Source organism: Toxorhynchites rutilus, chromosome 1 (assembly GCF_029784135.1).
Source record: "Toxorhynchites rutilus septentrionalis strain SRP chromosome 1, ASM2978413v1, whole genome shotgun sequence".
NCBI lineage: Eukaryota > Metazoa > Arthropoda > Insecta > Diptera > Culicidae > Toxorhynchites > Toxorhynchites rutilus.
Window position 1 is genome coordinate 24,206,854 of NC_073744.1, and position 13,332 is coordinate 24,220,185.

Genomic DNA, 13,332 nt, shown 5'->3' on the forward strand with positions numbered 1-13,332 from the left:
ATTGGGAAGGACATTATCGAACGTGGCGATCTGATGATGGTGAAGCGAAAAGACAAACCATGTTTTGAGTGGGACGTTGAAGATTCGACTGATGCGATTAGTTCATTCGAAGAGGAACATAAAGTAGCCAACATCTACAAAATAAATTGGTCAGAAGACCGTAACATTGATCAAGAGATGATAAATAGTGAAGGGAGCACGGAGAACACACAGAAATTTTTGGAAGTGGTACGAGTGATTAAGGAATCAGCGCTTGCAGAGATTACGATTGAGCTACTGGAGGCGGGAATCATTCAGGAAACAGAATCGCCATTTAACAGTCGAGTGGTATTAGTCCCGTAAAAAAGAATAAGCAGTTCCGGATGGCCGTGGATTATCGTATGCTTAACGCTAAGACAGTTAAAAATCGTTTTCCAATGTCTGATACAGATACAGGCTTAAATAAGCTGGAAGGGGCACAGGTGTTCATCTCTGTAGATTTATACAGTGGATACTACCAGATTCCTCTCGATGAAGAGAGTCAGAATTACACTGCATTCTCGACAACGGAAGGTCACTACCGGTTCCTGCGCATGCCTTTCGGTTTAGCCAATGGAAGTGCTGTTTTCCAGCGAGCAGTGAATAAAATGGTGGAACACGCTCGTAAGCGCGGCGTTGTCGTGGTGGTCTATATTGATGACCTCATCGTGGCCGAGCAAGAAGAGTTGGAGGTGCTCAACAAATTTGTGGTTCTGCCAGACGTGTTTCGAGGAGAGGGATTCACAATCAATTTAAGGAAAAAATGTTTCTTTATGCGGAAGGTAGAGTTCCTGGGATTTGAGGTCACTGGCGAGGGAGTCAAGCCAGGTGAAGCGAAAACGCTGGCGGTGAAAAAAATTCCCAACCCTAAGACGGTTTATGAAGTACGACAATTCTTAGGTTTAGCGGGATTCTTCCGCCGGTTCGTTAAAAATTTCAGTCTGATAGCATCTCCGCTATATCAACTGCTGAAGAAAGATGTTGTGTTCAGCTGGGACGTGCATCAATCTCAGGCAGATTTCAAGCAGATAAAGGATGTTGTCTACTCGACCACTGTTGGTATTGTACGACCCATCGGCGGATTTGGAGCTTCATACCGATGCGTCGAGCGGTGGACTAGCGGGAATTTTGCTGATGAAGACAGACGGAGGTTTCAAGCCGATAGGATTCTTCAGTCGGAAAACCAGTGGAACTGAGGCGAAAGACCATAGCTATGATCTGGAAATGCTGGCGATTCGTGGCAAGTTTGGGACGATTTCGTATGTATCTGCTTGGACGATTTTTTGTCATCCGTATTACAGGTTGTTCTACAGTTCGTGATGCTTATCGAAAGCGAGAGATGGATCACCGAGTGGCGAGATATTTCCTGAAGCTACAGGAATAAGACTTCCGGCTGGAACATCGAAGTGGTAGCTGCATGAAGCATGCTGATGCCTTCAACAGAAACCCAGAAATAGCTACAGCGAAAAGATACAAAACTGACCGAGACTATTGACAAGCTGTGCAGAGATCCACTGACGGACGAAGACCGCCAAACGCAACAGTGATACGTTCTGGGAAAACCATCGTCTTTATCGACTAGTGGATGGAGTAAAGATGAAGATGAAGAAATATATCAGGGGAATACATCACGGCTTGTTCGAAGTGCGCATTCCATAGAGGAAAGGTTGGACGCGAAGAAGGTTTCCTACATCCCATTCCCAAGACGCCAATACCGTTCCATACGGTGTATCTTGGTCCATTAAGGCGGTTAAATCGACGCAAATAGGACCAGTTTTGAATATGATGGAGGAGATTGCGTGCATTTTTGGTTTGCCTGCTCGTGTGATCACGGATAGAGGAACGGCATTCACGGCTATGGCATTCCAGAAGTATTGTATTGATAACGGGTTGGAGCATCTAAAGGTTGCTGTTGGAACACCCCGTGGTAACGGCCAGGTGGAACGCAGTAACAAAACGATTCTGACGGAGCTGCGCAGTATGATTGACGCAGATAATAGAAATTGGGATGATAGTGTCTAGCAGGTACAATGGGCGATCAATAATTCGCTGAATTCGACGACAAGGGTGACACCAATATCGCTGGTGCTGGCATGCAATCCTAGGGATTATACGTTCAATGAGCTAGTTGTTGCCTTGCACGATGTAGGAGAAAATGTCGGGCATGAACCAGCAAAGATCCGGAACATGGAAGAAGCCGCTATCCTGCAGAAGCAGAGAGAAGAACAGAAGCAATATTTCGATAAGAGGAGGACGGCCGCAGAGCGGTACAAGGTTGATGATCTGGCTTTAGTGAAGAAGGATTAGTTTACACCCGATGGAAGCAGGAAGCTGGAGCCCCGTTATAAGGTACCATTTATTGTAACGAATGTGTTGGAGAATAATCGCTACCAAATCGGAGACGTTCCAGGAAGCGACCACGCTGGACGGAAGTTCCGTACAGTATATTCAGTCGACCGGATGAAACGCTGGTGCTCTGTCGTTGACCTTGACGAAATCGGTGAAGATGCCGAGGAAGAAGAGTAGCAGCCAAATGAGCAGTGAATTGTAGTAATCGGGGAAGATGCCGAGGAAGAAGAGGAGCAGCCAAATGAGCGGTGAATTGTAGTAATAGTTTTTCCATAAATTATAGTTTGAATAAAACTGTTAAGATGAGTACATCTTAACATCTTTTGATCTGGGTGTCCGAACTGTGGTAATTAACCACAGGCTTCGCTATATTATGGCAGTTAACGGCTGCTTCTTCCGATTTCTCACATATATATAAGAAGAAAAGATTAATAAGAGTGATAGTACAGTATGCCTTGAGACTGACCACACGTTTATTTAGTCGATGTCCGAAAATCGAGTTTCATTCCCTTTAATTATTCGTATTTCTCACACATATTTCCATAACTTCCAATGTATAATACTTAATTGTAGTACAAATAGTTATTATTTAATAATTCATCAAAGTTTGATGTGTAAAAAGTCATCAAATAATACCTCAGAAAAAATCTCATGCCCAGCATTATACAGAACTACTAAAATTGTTAATATTGGATAGAATTATTCTTAAAAGTTTTGCCAGATGAGTCCTTACTTATTTGAACATCAAAAAAAAATTTCCATTCAAATTGAAATAGTTTCGACATAATCTCATATTTACACTGAGTGGGGGTGAGAATGGGCCAAGCACAAAATTGGATTCATGCCAAACCGATATAGTGATTGTCTGATTTTCATGAAAATTGGTTGTTTTATTCCTCATCGCAAAATGTTAGACCTGTATTTTTTATGTTTTTTCACCAGGGTGGCCATTTCCATTTTATGGTGGTTCAAATCAACTTTTCGTCCTTTTTTGTCAAAAATGACCTTTTTCAATAATTCATTACTTTTGAACTACTGGACCGATTGAGATGATCGATATATCCAATTAAAGCCAATGAGTTTTTTTTGGAAGATATTACACTTGGAAAAGATCCAGATTTTGTTTTCGTAATTATTGATTGTAATCGTTTTTCATAGCTTACATGGTTTCGGAACTAAGGTTTATACTTTTTCTTGAAAGCTGAGGTTTACATAACATATCCGAATATCAGAGAAGTGCTTTTTTCGTTTTCTAGTGATTTTACAAAGTTAACATGTTTTCAGTTTTCGTTCTATATTCCTATGAGACTGGACATCATCTGTGAGACTAGAATCCAATTTTTATGCATATATGGTATTTCATGTGGCTTCAAATTGGTATATCGATCATCTGAGTCGACCCGGTAGTTTTGAAGTTATGAGTTTCAAAAAAAGTCATTTTTGGAAAAGAAGGGAAAACTGATTTTTCGGACCATCGGTTGAATTTGATAAATCATAACTCAATAACACAAAATAACGCATCTCTGAAATTTGGATATGTTACTAAAAAAATCTTAGCTTTCAAGAAAAAATATAAAAAAATATAGCGCCCTTGGTCCCGAGACCATGTAAACTATAAAAAAATACAATCAATAATTACGAGACCAAAATCCAACATTCTTCTAAAAGAGACTAGCTAGTTGCCTTTAATTTGATATGTCCATCATCTGAATCGGTGCATTAGTTCAAAAATGAACTTTCGGACCACCCTAAAATGGAAATAGTTACCTATTTAATTTGATATGTAGATCATCCGAATCGGTACAGTAGTTCAAAAGTAATGAATTTAAAAAAAGTCATTTTTGGAAAAAAAGGGGAAAAAATATTTTTTGGGCAACCCTAAAATGGAAATGATAAAAAAATACGGGTCCAATGCGATAAAGGACAAAACTACCACTTTTCACGGAAATCTGAGAGCCACTATATCGGTTTGACATGGAATGGCTGTATATAAACATTTCCATCGCACTTCTAGGTGGATTGACACTATTTTCGTAACTCAAATAATCATTCAAGACACTTACATGTTGTTAAATTATCTTGAAATTATTGAGAAATTGACTTCTAAACACAATTCCTAATAGAAAGAAATAGAAAGAAAACTCTTTCCGCAGAGGTACTCGGCTTATAATTCACTTTACCATTTGGCCCATTTTTCAGTCATCGCGAACAACAAATCCTGCCTCGGGATGATGATACCTTTTCCCCCGCCAGTTCCGGTTGGTCGAGTCCTGGCGGGAGCAATTTTGAACGCGATTAAGCAGCAACATTTGATTGGTTGTCGTTAACGCCGCTAGCTGGCGGCTGTGTTTGTTTCCTATCGCCGCCTCGGTTCACTGAGTGGGAAAGATAAACCCCGCGAGTGGGTTATTGGAAAATATTTATATACATGTATCGTATCGATTGTGTCTTGCTCACACCCAAGGTAGAGTTTATCGATGCACAATGTCGAGCATCGACAGGAGATTGTCTTATCTTTCAAACGGGATTGAATACAAAGCAGACAATCTCCGTCGTTGACATGCATAGCAATACAGGTGGAATAAGTGGGAAGCGATGTGTTTTACGTTTACGTGAAGCCCATATAAATAAAAATTCTGTAGAAAGTCTGGAATGGCGATGTAGGAGGTTTGTCTCGTCGTCATTTCGCAGTGCAGCATCCCAAGAATGGATAAAAATAGGCTACCGATACTAACGATCGACGACTGGCAGAAACCCAAGTCATAACGGTGCCATTATCACCCCAGGCAATGGCGCGTTCGTGGGAGTGCTTATATATACACGTGTTTTTCACACAGCAAAAGATGTCTGAGTTGTTATCTTCCAGCTAAATCTACTCCGCTTATTGGTGCCCTAATCTCGGCTGGTTATTGATTACCACTGTTTTTGTCCAATCCGCAAGTCCGCTTTGAAAAATATCCACTTGAGGAGCTACTAACCGGGAGACCCAGAGCTCTGATTACGAAACCCTGAGAGATGATTCACTGCTATCGAAGTTGCTACCTTCGACATCTGTCCCGCAACAGATACTCTCCAGTGAAATATCATTGCCTTGATACCAGCGGACCGACAAACCAGATGGCTCCCATCGAGTACTGAACCAATGTTCGGGGAAATAGCCGCCGTGGTCGGTGGAAAATTTCATTTTCAACCATCACGCGGACTCAATATTTTCTCGTTGCTGGTGATGTTTAACATTGCCTAGTGGAAAACAGCAACAAACAAACATAATTAATTTGGACGGGGCAACGAAGATGATAAAATATACACACTGATTCCCTTCTTGGAACAGCTCTTCGGGAGCGCATCCAGCCCTAAAAATACGGACCTGCGAGTAAGTGATTTTCAAGTGTTCCTATTTTTAGTCTCCGCGAAAGTGGGGAAGTTTGGGAAAGTGTAAATTTATGGGTAATTCTTTTTTTATGTCTCACGCGTCAATTATTCTGCATCAGATTTATTACTTCTGTAGCCTGGCGGGAAAAAAAGGAATGTTCAATTACGCTGCTTCGGGATGGGAGCATCGCCCACCGTTTTGGCAGGGCTTCATGTGTGTGTGTGTGTGTGTGTGTGTGTGTATATAAGCGCGCCTGTACGTGTGCTCCGCATTTATCATTGTTCCCAGGAAGCGACAGTCTAATTTCACATTGAGCGATTCGTTCCATCCGCAGACAGTTCCATGAAATGGATGAGATGGTTCACGGGCTGTATCGTTGTTTGGAGATTTTCGAGAAATATGTTCAGGCCTTCAGGAGAAGGGAGTATTCATGTCATTTTTCATTATTCAAATCGCTCCGAAATTTAGCAGACTTCATTCGGAGCTTCACGACCACACCACATTCCGAATGTATGCACGTAATTCATGTGTCACTCCATTAGAGAATTTAGGATCCGTGACCGCCGTTTTAATAGTTTTAGCTGGAATCCTGGTCATGTACAGCACTCATCTTTCCACGATAGCGTAAGATAGCGAACGATAACATTTCTCCAATGGGGGTATAGGAAGCAGCTTACAGTAGGGGCTCTTGAGTGGTTTATCCAGCAGAGACATGAGTGTATAATATTTCAAAGAGATGCTAGCGATTGAGTGAATAAAGAAATCATAATTTGATGGATGGTTAAGCGCAGCTTTCATTTGCTGCATGATATGTTTGGAGCTATTCTGTATTATGAATCAAGTAATTTGTATTACGGCTGGAGTGGAACAGAACTTGGGAAAATTGAGATTCAATTCGGTTCAATGCTCTATGTTGAATAGTTGACCAAATCATCGATTTTCAATTATGCTTGTAGGACAGAGATACAGAAATTTTAAGAAAATAATGTCCACTAAAAATGTTACTACCTATAGTACAACATAGTACAATGGTTGGATGGAGGCGATGGACCCTACTCGGGAATTATATTTAATTAGATCTTGATTTACCCTCTGTTGAAGATAATCCTTTAATAGCAACAACATGAAACGCAGGTATTGGCATTCCAAACAGCAAACTTTTAACGAGCTACGAGATCTCATTAAAATAGCAAGTGTTGCTCTTAGTGCTGAATTAATCACAAGCTGCGAACATGAATGAAACTGCGAGAGGCCTTTCCGGACGGGGTCATTACGCGTGAATGGTATCCTCGCACGATAATATGCTAACAAAACCGAGCGCCTGAGAAAGCTCAAGCTGACGCGTGGAGTCGAGTGGAGGTTTGCAGCGCTTCGGGCCCTTGAATCTGATAAGAGTACGAAAGGTAAATTATGTTTGCTCTTATCCTTTATTCAATGTGCACACGATGGCGTCTCGTGAGCCCATTTGTTTTCAAATTAATTATAAAATATGTAAAACACGCTCCAGATGGATATGAAAAAAAGCTTTCAAGGCGATTTCCGGCCGTAAATCTATTGTATAGCGTAACTATTATTTACTTCAGCGAAAATGACTGGTTGGTATTTTTAAGGATCCAATATGTACGGGAAATGCGAAAATCTCCTCAGAAGGTTTCTTCTAAGATGCTCATGGTCGGTCTTATGCTGAACAAATAAATAAATGTGATTCTCTTGGAATGGTGTATCATTTGTATAATATGAAAGCTTTTCGCATAGTTTGCCAAATACACGACCCAGACAGAGAAAAATATATATTCTCGTTTATACTACTTTTTTCCTCTTGGAAAACACTTTCTAACTTCATTTTGTAATGAGGTGTAATATTATCACGCTTTGACACAACAGCATTAATAGATATATGGATAGCGTGGTCATGTAAAACAGCTTTGCATTCCAGCCGGCCTCGGTTCGATCCCCATTGACATCGCATGGAGTTTTTTTTTGGTACAATCTCAAATGAAATGAAAAAAAAAACAGAAAGAGATGTCTGCTCCGATACATACAAACCTATTTTAAGCTTTTGAAGAATCCTATTATTTGCGCATTGGACCCTCCAGCACACGAAAGCGCATTATTTCTGCCAACGCTAGTTTGGGTTTACTAATAAAAACACTGTATGCATGTAATTGACGATTTTCCACGCAAAGCTGTAACAGCTCATGCGACTTCTGCATTAGAGCTCAGAATCATAAAAGTGATGATGTTTGTTTATTCTACGCACTGAAAAGCAAGATTCGGTGGTGATTATTAATTTTTTTTCTATTTAGGTTCATTTCAACCTTTGAGCGTGAGCTCGTGAGCTCAAGTACTTGGGTGTGATAATCGACGACCGACTTAAATTCAGGAGCCATGTCAACTACGCCTGTGAGAAAGCGGCAAAGGCCATAACGGCAATCGCCAGAATTATGCCGAATAATGCAGCCAACAGTAGTAGCAAGAGGCGTCTCTTAGCTAGTGTAGCCACATCGACTCTAAGATACGCTTGTCCAGCGTGGGCGGCAGCGATCAACAACAAACAAAACCGAACGCTGCTGAGCCGAACCTACAGAACCATGGCCATGAGAGTAGCGAGCGCATACAGAACCATATCTATGGAAGCTGTATGTGTCATAGCTGAAATGATTCCTATCCACATTGTTCTGGCTGAAGACAACATGTGCTACAAAGAGAGCAAAATATCCGGACAAAATATCAGAGATATCCGAAAAAGAGTAGGAAGTGAATCGATGAGAAAGTGACAGCAAGAGTGGAACAACACTCCAAAAGGTAGACGGACCCACATACTGATCCCAGACATCGCGAATTGGGTTAACAGAAGGCATGGAGAAGTAAACTTCCACCTGACGCAATTTCTGTCGGGACACGGTTGCTTTCGAGAATACCTGCACAGATTTGGACATGCTAGCTTTCCCCATTGCCTAGAGTGCACTAACATAGTGGAAACACCTGACCATGTAGTATTCGAACACCTCGATTCAACGAAGAACGCTGTGAAATGCTCGCATCCGGTGTAGATATCAACGAGAGAAATGTAATACAAAAGAAAACAAGATGTGGGTTATATCTGTGATATTACCGCAAGGCAGACGTAGGACTACCGTTGGCTCGGTAATCATTTATTTGAAATTGCATCTGAATCAATTTTTAATTAATGAATGAATGAATATTTTGAAAGATTGCTGAAAGTTTTTCTTTTTAGTGTGTGGGTGGATGAGTATAAGTATAGAATTGTTATTAACATAAGATTCAACTCTTTCGAACTTGTTGGTGGTCCCGGAATGAACTGATAAAATTTAAGTGGCCTTGTAAAAGCAACTGAAGATGTTTGATATCTGATTCGTGAGAATAACACGAGATTTTTCATGATCACTCAATGCGCGGAATAGAAACTGAGGGCGCTATTTCACGGTGATAACGAAATAAAGTCTATATAACCTTGCATAAAATTCATTTCGTTCTTATCGTGATGTGGCAATTTTTCATGACTGTTCCATGCGAAAGCAGAACAGAAACTGATGCTATTGGATCGCATCACGGGAATGCGTAAATGGGTGCGAATATTCCTTCGCTCGGACGCATTCACACGCAAACAATATTTCACAACTGTGCCATGCGAAAGCAGAACAGAAACTGATGCGAGTAAAAGTACTCACGCCTTGCCTGTGTTCGCTATGGTTTCCCAAACACTAATTCAAGCGAGCAAAAAAATCACAGCTTGCATATATTCGCTATGACGGTTTCTCCAGGTGCCTAGATTTTGCGTCCGTGTTCGGGAACACATTAGGATCACCAATCATCATCAATGAGCTAGATTGTTGTGACATCAATAGCTTGCTTTCGAAGCAATTTTTAAGCTATTCAAACGATTTTTTGGACCAATAAGTGACAATCATATAACTCGTTGACATTTTATCTTTCGGATGAGGTGATTAGTATACCACTCCATTCAGCCAGAAAAGAGGAATCAACGTTCAAAACCTTGCCGTCCAGCGTCACTCTCTCGCTTTCGAAACTCTGAACTTACACCCCGGTACACAAATGAAAGACGTAGTACTACGTCAAAATTGCAACGACGAGAGCACTTGGAACGGTGTAGCAAGGGCGGTAACAATAATATTGTCAAAGCTTCAACGTAAGTGGAGAGATGACCAGAGAATGGTCCAGTGAATAAGTGCATGAGCACAGCCTCCCTCTGAAGTAATACCGAACGGTGGTCGCGGTGGTAAAAAAGGTACGACGCGTAGGAGGTGGTTTTTGGTGAGTAAGAATCTCATACTACCCATTCAACATGGCGATTGGGTGTCTATGCAAGATTTCCACCTTCTCTAACAAAAAAAAAAAAAACACAAACACATTACATTTTATTAACATTTTATTAGTTTTTTTTTCTAAACAGCGATCAGCCAACACCATTTAATCAAGTTGAGAGTTGTTTTAGAAACATTGCTGCTGTGCCGATTGCTCGCGCCGCTCAGTGGAAGCATTCTGTGCGATGAAATATGCGTTTGTGGAATAGAGTAGAGGACTGTGGGTTTCAAACCTCACAACTCAACTCTTTTCATCTTTCTCTCTCTCTTCAATTTTCAGTTTCATTCAAGACTGCGATCAACCAACACCATGTGTTGAAGCTGAGAGTTAATTTGTAGTTTGTAATTTTTGATTATTCATCTCTATATATATAAAAAAATGTTCTGTTCGTTTGTGTACGCGTCAAAAACTCGAAAAGTAGGGAACTGATTCAGTTCAAAGTTGGACACAATATACAATCCACTTCAAGGAGTGTTGTTACGACATAAAAAATTGGAAAATTTGAAGAAAAATGATTTTATATCTGACCAGAGTGCGTTACTGAAATTGAGCTTCTAATGAAAATCGACTATTCAGTAATGAATATGTGTTCTATGTGATGGAAATATTTTTTTTTCCACATGTTTGACAAAATCGTGAACTGAAATTGTGTTTCGAAGTGATTTAAAATTTATCGATTTCCCTCATCTATCTCTATCTCTATCTCTATATATAACAATGTTCTGTTCGTTTGTGTACGCGTCAAAAACTCCAAAAGTAGGCAACCGATTGAGCTCAAAGTTGGACACAATATGCAAGCCACTTCAAGGAGTGTTGTTACGACATCAGAAATTGGATAATTTGAAGAAAAATTATAAAATAATTTTTCTTCTAAAAAACTTGAAAAGTACGGAACCGATTGAGCTCAAACTATGATTCAATATACAAAACAACCAAGCACATCTAGGATTGTTGTTACAACATAAAAAATGAAAAATTCAACTCAACCATGCAACCCTAATGTGCCACAGCGAAGCGTGGCAGGGTACAGCTAGTTTTTTATAATTTTTTAGCCGAGAAAGAGATTCCCTGATTTCAGAAGTGTTTATTGCGAGATTATTGGTGACTTTTTCCGAACGATCATTCAATTTTCGCAAATCCGAGCATTGTTTCCGGATTAAAAGTGGCGTCAAAGTTCAGCACGATTATCCCGGATGTGAACAAGTTTTTTTACTGCGGTGAGAGCTGTGTTCTTCGATTGACAACTGAAGGTGAAATTTGTTTCGCTACGTATGACTTCAAACAATCGAATTGGTTCCAATTTTCTGTGGTCGTTCTGCGAAAGATGCTGCGTAGTATAATTTATTTGGGATTATTGTTTTTTATAGCGTTGGAGATGTTATTTTGCTATGAGATACTGTCAAACTAGTTGAATGTTGAATAAGTTATTTAAATCGACAGCCCCCGATAAAGTCCTACGTCTCTCCGGCTATGTGCCTAACGTTATCCACCCGTCCTATTCTATATTTTTTCGTTCTGCTCTCATAGCAATAATTGTTTCAGTATCATATCAAAAATTTAGTAACTCACCAAACAGCAGCAACAGAAAGTCGGACACCGCCAGATTGAACAGATAGTAGTTGGTGGCGGTGTGCATCGCCCGGTTCTTCGCTATCACTATACAGATCGCCAGATTTCCCACGATTCCGGTAACAAAGATGAAGCAGTAGAAAATGGTGATGGGCAGTATGATGCAGATGGGGTCCGCTTTGGCGGCGAGATGCTCACCGGCAGCAGCTTCAATCGCGGCGACCGTAGTGCTGTTAATATCTAGCTGCGAGGGCACCAGAAACGCACCGGATGCGCTCGATGCCAGCAAATCGAACCCATCGGCGGTTTTCGCGTCTCTTATCGCACTGGCACTGGTAGTCGAAGTTACAAATTCCAGGATGACCAGCGATCGATCGATGATGGCACCATCTGGCGTTGACAGCTCCATCATTGTGTGTTCTTTCCCCCACCTCTCAGACACTGATTATTTCAAATCAAATTTTTGCGTCGGGACATCCTGAAATGGATTCACAAAAAAGAAAAGCGATAAATCGAAGATTCTTGGATATTTTTTAAATACGAACGAATATTAAGGATTGCATGGAACTTTATTGCTGTAGACGATTGTAAACAACATGTTTACTCCCCACCGACAAACCTTGTTCCGTTTGTAGAAGTTTGATCAAAAGGCACCCAACTTTCGTTTCTCGTTTCGGAAGTGAATTTCCATTTTTAAGTGAAAGTATCCGCTTTGATGTTCACCCCCACCCCGACCCCTAACCGCCCAGGTATTGTTGCCGAGTTGTGCCGTAAGCGGAAACGTGAATAATTTCCACACGTAGCGCTAATTTTAAAGTACCCGGAGAGGAGTTATCGAGAAAAATTGCGCCACCTGGAATCTGCGCGCGGTGAGAAATTAAATTAGCTTCTTTGGCGGGCAAAGGATCATTTTTACCAATTCGGTAGAAGTGCTGAGGCCTTATGAGAACCTTGGGAAGAAAATTGGAAAAGTTTTTTTCCTCATCAATGAAAAGCTAGTCATTTGTATTCTATGGTTGTGAAACTTTTACTATTATCAAATAGGTATTTATTCGACCGGTGTACAAGGCAGAAAAATGAGGTATTTCGATCTGTCAACAAACCCACCCCCACACAATCTTTTGACCGTTTCTGGTTTTTATCACGTGCAGCAGAAAATAAGCGAAAGGTTGGCTCCAGCAGCTGGCTGTGGCCATAAAATTATACTCCTCCAATCTACTTTTATTGTGTCTCTTGCGTAACAGCCACCAGAATCGATATTGCTCCATCGCGCACCGAATCCATTCCGTTTAATAACGCTTCGCTGATTAAACGGGGGCGATAAATTGATTTCTACATAGACTAGGTTTTTTTTATAATTGAATCAACGGCACCTTCCAAAGACAATCCGGCTTCTCACTGCCTACACTCGCGTAGACACCGCCAATTGCGTGACCGCGTAATGTCTGTTGTGGCAGAACAGTTTCGGTAGAAATGAAACTTCCAGACGAGCAGACTCGTAGAGAAAAAGGTAATTCCGAAAAAAACATTTTTTGACGTAGAACTACGTCTTTTATTAAGGGTGCCAAATCAGAAAACAGGTCACGTTTTTATGAAATAATGTTAACGTTAATAACTATTTTTGCCGCGAACGGATTTTGGAAATTTACATAGTAAACGAATCGGAAATTCCCTAA

The 13,332-nt window shown here is 40.7% G+C and overlaps 1 protein-coding gene across 3 annotated transcripts in view; it reads right to left on the minus strand.

The window, feature by feature from the left end:
* The window catches only part of LOC129762147 (pyrokinin-1 receptor-like), a 164,713-nt gene that overhangs the window by 49,819 nt on the left and 101,562 nt on the right, over positions 1-13,332 (minus strand). For all 3 annotated transcript variants that reach the window (XM_055760141.1, XM_055760139.1, XM_055760140.1), the window contains one exon: positions 11,657-12,134. In XM_055760141.1, the coding sequence (XP_055616116.1) occupies positions 11,657-12,068 (412 nt within the window). In that variant the 5' untranslated portion in view covers positions 12,069-12,134. The remainder of the gene's footprint in view (positions 1-11,656; positions 12,135-13,332) is intronic.